Here is a 5,582-nt window from a genome sequence, read left to right as displayed (position 1 = left end):
GTAAGCTTCTTCCTCTCCACAAAACATGCAGCAGGGTTTAATGACAGATGAAAAGAAATCTCCCTGCTATAGAAGACTGGAAATAAATGGAGTTATCTCCATGGAGTGACAGGATGAGTTGAGGGGGGCCAAAAGGCCACCTCCATTTGGTGCCTGAAATTGCCACCCTTAACTACCACCTGGGTCCCAAGCCCTGGGAGGTGTCATTATCACCTATTAGCATCTTAAGTAAGTTTTAATGTTCTGGGAGGGGCACTGGAGGCAGGCTGGGAACCATGAGGGGGCCTAAGGAAGGGGCTCCAGACCTAATCTCCCCAGGGGTCACTGAGAAAGGAAGGAGGTCTTAGACTGAAGGGGGCTCAGAGTTGTTGAGAAGACAAATGCTGCCTTTTCAGATTCCTGAGCACATCCTGTCTCCATCAGACTTCCTCAGGCTCCTTTGTGCCTAGGCTTCTTGGCCAACACCATCCCAGCTAAACCCCTCAAGACTGTACTGCTCATCATAAACTCTTGCCTCCTTTTCTTGGTCCAACAGCCTCAGACTTCTGACAAACAAAACACAGAGTTTGTTTTGAGCTCTGCAGAGGCTGGGAATGGATGTGACCATGGGATCAAGTGTTTGGAAGACAACGCAGTGTAAACACCCAGCTATGACATCAGAATTGCTGACATCTTCACTCCCATCAAACTGGTTTTTCACTTTCCTGGAGGCCCCAGGCTGGCCATCCCCAGAGAAAAGTCTCACTAACGGAACCCTTTCCAAAGAGCATGCGAGAAGGATAGGACCGGTAGGTACTAGCAGTTACTTGGTGGGTGGCTGCTGAACACTAGAGGCATCCTGGCCAGGTTGGGCAATGCTGGCACTCTGGCTGTGCTGCTAACTAACTGTGTGACCCTGGGCAAGTTACTTAATCACTCTGGGCCTCTGTTTCCTCTGTGGTAAACTAGGGTTGATAATAGCAGCTACCTCACAAGATTTCTGAGAAGATGAAAGGCTTCCCACCCTTAGGATAGAGACCAAAATATCCAAACCGCCTTGGAAGCCTAGGAGGCCCTGAGCTACCTGCACATCCCTCAGTGAGGGCTGCTCTGTCCCTCCTAATAGGACCTCCAGCTGTTCCATTGTCCTCAGCACTCTGAACCACTGTACTCATCACCTAGTGAGCCAGCTTCCTAGAAACTCTTCCTAGAAACTCTCTTGAATAACTCCTTCCAGTTTTAACTTAGCTGCTCCCACCTTGACCTCTGTGCCTATCCATATCAGGCTCCTGTTTTATTCTTCTCTCATAGCCTCCTCTTTCCCTCCCTAGCACTTGTCACCATCCACCATGTAACTTCATTTGGGTGATCACATGTTTGAGGGCAGCTCCCCTCAGTACACGGTAAGCTCTTGGAAGATAGAGGCTCTTGTCTCATCCACCATATAACCCCAGGGCCTACCATGTAGCTGGAGCTCAAATCAATACTGGCTGAGTGGAAAGATTAAAATGGAATGATGCAGGTACAATAGCAGGCACAGTCCCAGGTCGTTAACAGCATCCGTCACTTTGGCTGCTGCTCTGTGGTTGCTGATCCAAGACCCTTCAGGGAAGACAGTGAAGGAGACAGGCCACTCCCAGCAAGCCCATTAGAGAAGAGCCAGGAAAACAGGCTGCACATCAACAGAGAACAGTAAGGGACACTTCTGAGTTAAATATTCCATGATGGGGTGTAATTGCCTCAGAAACTCAGAGGAAAAGGAGCTAATAATAAGTGCAGAGAAAAAGTGTGTCCGATAAAAGAAAGAAACAAAGCTGAAGGAATGGCAAAGGAGAATTGGGTGGAGGTCCAGGTGGAGGAAAGATCATCCTTCCACTAGCTAGCATTTACCATCAGGAGTAGCAGAAATCATCATTATCATCATCATTATCATTATCATCATCACCACAGAGCCAGCATCCAATTCAACTTCTACAATGGACCGTGGGCTATCCTAAGCCTTTTACAGAATTGTTTGATCTTCAAAACAGCCCTGAGCAAGTTCTTCATCTCAGAGGTAAAGAAGTTAAAGTTCAGAAAATGTTGTGTAATTTGCCCAAGAACTTATAGTTAGGAAGTAAATATGAAACTTAGACTGCTTCCTAACTGAGTGGAGCCTGCCAGACAGCAGCCTTTACAGTGCACAGGACAGCAAACCTGAAGCCATAGGACAGTAAACCTTGAGTGGGGAGGGCACACCTGGACCACTATAGTACAGAATGAAGGGAATCGAGCTTCAGAGTGGACATCTTGAGCCCATGGGTGGTGAGGCCATGGTGGACATGAAGACAAAAGGAGGGAGGGAGGAAAGGAGGAAGGGAGGAGGGAGGAAGGGAGGGAGGGAAGGAGGGAGGGATAAATGCAGGAGACATTTTAAAAAGGGAATAGCCAGGCCCTGGAAGCTGACTGGCTGGAAGTATGGGGTTGTTAAAGGTTATCATTTAAACAGAACTTTCAAGTTGTGTGGCCACCCCTATTCTGTCGACAGTTTTTAAGGACTTTTATTTGACAGTTTGGCCCAGGGCTCAGGAAGGACCTCTTTTTCCCCACTCCCCGACATTTGCAGATAGCTTTCCCTGGGTCCGGGCATACCAGCGCTGGCTCACGAGAGCTGATGGAGCACATCTCTTCCTACCTCCCTGTTTAGCAAAATCACGTTGGCTGCTTGAAATCAGTCACGGTGAGTATTTACACCGTGGAAATCAGTAAATGCTACAAATCAGTGCTTTTATTTCCCTGGAGAGCTGGTTGTTAAACATTTACCAGCATACATCTGCCTGGATCCAACTTAAATTTCTCCTCCTGCACATCAGGAGTATTTTCTTTTTCTTTTGAAGACTTTATTTATTCATGACACACACACACACACACACACACACACACACACACACGCGGTGGGGTGGGGGGTGGGGCAGAGAAAGAAGCAGCCTCCATGCCATGCAGGGAGCCCGACAGAAGTATTTTCTGCTGTGAATGAAGAGTAAAGGGTGAGGACAAGTATACTACAAAAGGTGTGATGGGGCTCTTTGTGAGCAAGGTCACCTCATAAAATACAGTATTTACAATAGTTACTATTCCCTAGAGACCAGGTCTGTGCCAGAACCTGGACTAAGAATGCCAGCCCAAAGGTCCTGGACATTCGGTCCTACTGCCACATTCCTCTTACAGATGAGACATGGAAGCTCAGAGAGGTTAGGCTACTTGCCCACAGCCACTCATGCAGTAAGTGACAGAGCTGGGATTCAATCCTGGTATGTCTGTTCCCATATCCCTTGCACTTGATAAGGAGGCTATTTCTTTCCAAGAGACATTCATATCCTTCTCTCCTGACAAGTTCTTCTTTCCTAGTAGTACTGCTCTTCACTTTGGCTATTCAGTTGGGAGAGTGGGGTTCCTCACCTGTAAACATTGTTCTGACAGAAAAGAGATCTATTCTGCAGTTCTTACATAGCTCAGAAAACTGCCAGAAAGGCAAAAAATCAAGCTTGGAAAACAAGCTGGAATCAAGGAACACCAGGCACCTACCAGGTGAGGACACCAACGCTATCATTACATCATTGAACAATGGCACCAGCTCTACTACTTTTGGAATGCACCAACTAGCTCCTGCAGCTTTTCCTACTGGTCTGCATTGCCTGTCCTGCATCCTGAGCCCATTGGGAGCATATGATTTGCTGAGCATCAATCACTCGGCCCCACCCTAATCTGGATGGAGGAAGCTTCTAGAGTGGGAGGTATATCCTTCCACCAGGATTCTTCTGATAGTGGGAGATCCCCAAGCATGGGAAGCAGTTCAGATGCTGGGTATCCTCAGGGAGCTGTATCACTTTCACACACTGGTTTTCCCTCTCCTTGGTTGCCTATACATTGTTGACTTCTCTGTGCTTCTTGGAGACATATGGAATATCACCTACCAATTTTCTTATCCTGTACCCTCTATTTATTTCTTTTTTAAGATTTTATTTATTTGAGAGAGACTGTGTGCACACATGCATGCATGCAAGCAGAGAGAGAAGAGGGAAAAAAAAAAATCTCAAGCAGACTCCACGCTGAGCATGGAGCTCCATGTGGGGCTTGATCTCACAACCCTGAGACCATGACCTGAGCCAAAACCAAGAGTCTGATACTTAACCAATTGAGCCATCCAGGCATCCCTCTATTTTTTTTCCTCTATTTTTTTTTTTTTTTTTACACCATAAGTTAGGACACATTTGTTACAAATGCTAGGAAAATCCAGCTGAAACAATAAAGACAATTTATGGGCTGAGGAAGCTAAAAAGTCATAGAGAATTTGCCTTCAGGTGAAGTTTGACCCAGCATTTCCAGGGCTACCATGAAAAACTTAATTTCTTTCTGTCTCTCTGCTCTGCCTCTCACAGTGTCATCTTTATCCTATCACAGTAGCCAAATGACCACCACAGTTTCAAATTATATGCCTTTATACCTCTCATTTGAGGAGAAGGAAGTGGGTTTTCCTAGGGGCTTATGCATAAATTGAGATTACTTCTCTGCTTTTGGTTTAAGCCAGCAACACATGCCTTTCTCCACACAATGACCATGGTCATGGGATGAGATACATTGATTGATTGGCCCAGTCAGTATATACCCTTGGAGCTAGGCTTAGAAGTCAATTCCACCAAAATCTGAGCATGGGCAGACATAACTGGACCAAAGGACTATCAGGGGACTGTAGTGGAATAGATGCTATAGACATAAGCAGAAAATATCCACCTTATTGGCAATGAGTTTTATACTATTCCCATGCCAGCTCTGGGGCTCCATTTATCTCTGCAAGCACATCAAAAAGGTATGAACCCTTAGTGATAATAACATTCCTTATCAATTTATGCACCCTAATGTCTAACACAACTTTTGATATATAGGCACATGGTCCATCTGCCTAACGGACAAGAAAGTTTTCAGCAAGTGAGAAACAGACTTTTAACTAAAAGGATTCTATATGAGATTTACCACTGATCACTATGTCTAGGGAGGCGGGTTTAGATTTGCCCCTGCCAAGGACTGGTCCTGTTGCCACTGCAAGGCACAGTTCCTCCAAGGTTTACAAGTGACAGTGTCAACTGTGAATGGCCAGTTGGATTATATGAGGAGTATGCTTCCCAGGAACCTCTATGGGATCCATACCCTCAGCTGCACTTCTAATCTTACACGTGATGGCATGAGTCGTCACAGGAGGTGTGGAGGCTGGGGCTATCAATACTGGCTTTGCAGAATAATGTCCTTTTGTGACAATTGCTATTCGTTGAGCAATTTTAGAACAGGCTTGCAGTCTCCTTTGGGTCTCTGGGACTTCACCGCACAGGCTCCAAAACAAAACATTGTAATGGGAATTTAAAAAGAGAACGAGGAATGAGAGAGAAAATTTAGGAACATGAACAGCTTCTCTTCTTTCCTCTGGCTCAAATGTATTAAAAATATAGATCTCCAAACAATCTAGTATCAAAGTCATCTAAATCAGGCCCTCATCTGCACCTCAGAAAGGTGCAGATATTATCCTAAATACATCATTATCCTTAAGGCATCTTTAGCTCAGGACTGATGTA

At 45.6% G+C, this 5,582-nt stretch overlaps 1 protein-coding gene across 1 annotated transcript; it reads left to right on the top strand.

Annotated features, from left to right (window-relative positions):
• The first annotated feature begins 544 nt into the window (after positions 1-544).
• LOC140632945 (uncharacterized) lies at positions 545-3,940 on the top strand. Its single transcript, XM_072825094.1, has 4 exons — positions 545-788; positions 1,930-2,035; positions 2,585-2,698; positions 3,439-3,940. The coding sequence occupies exons 1-4, from the start codon at positions 594-596 to the stop codon at positions 3,720-3,722; spliced, it is 699 nt and encodes a 232-aa protein (XP_072681195.1). The 5' UTR covers positions 545-593; the 3' UTR covers positions 3,723-3,940.
• Positions 3,941-5,582: the final 1,642 nt, after the last annotated feature.

The sequence above is a fragment of the Canis lupus genome, chromosome 5 (genome assembly GCF_048164855.1).
Source record: "Canis lupus baileyi chromosome 5, mCanLup2.hap1, whole genome shotgun sequence".
Taxonomy (NCBI): Eukaryota; Metazoa; Chordata; class Mammalia; order Carnivora; family Canidae; genus Canis; species Canis lupus.
Note: the sequence above shows the minus strand (reverse complement) of the source record. Positions and strands in the feature narration are given on the sequence as shown.

Bases quoted from the DNA above. Each gene is read 5' to 3' on its own strand.
- LOC140632945 (XM_072825094.1), top strand. From the start codon at position 594: ATGGATGTGACCATGGGATCAAGTGTTTGGAAGACAACGCAGTGTAAA. The intron at 789-1,929 runs GTAGGTACTAGC...TCATCACCACAG, and splicing joins ATGCGAGAAGGATAGGACCG to AGCCAGCATCCAATTCAACT. The intron at 2,699-3,438 runs GTGAGTATTTAC...TTGTTCTGACAG, and splicing joins GCTGCTTGAAATCAGTCACG to AAAAGAGATCTATTCTGCAG.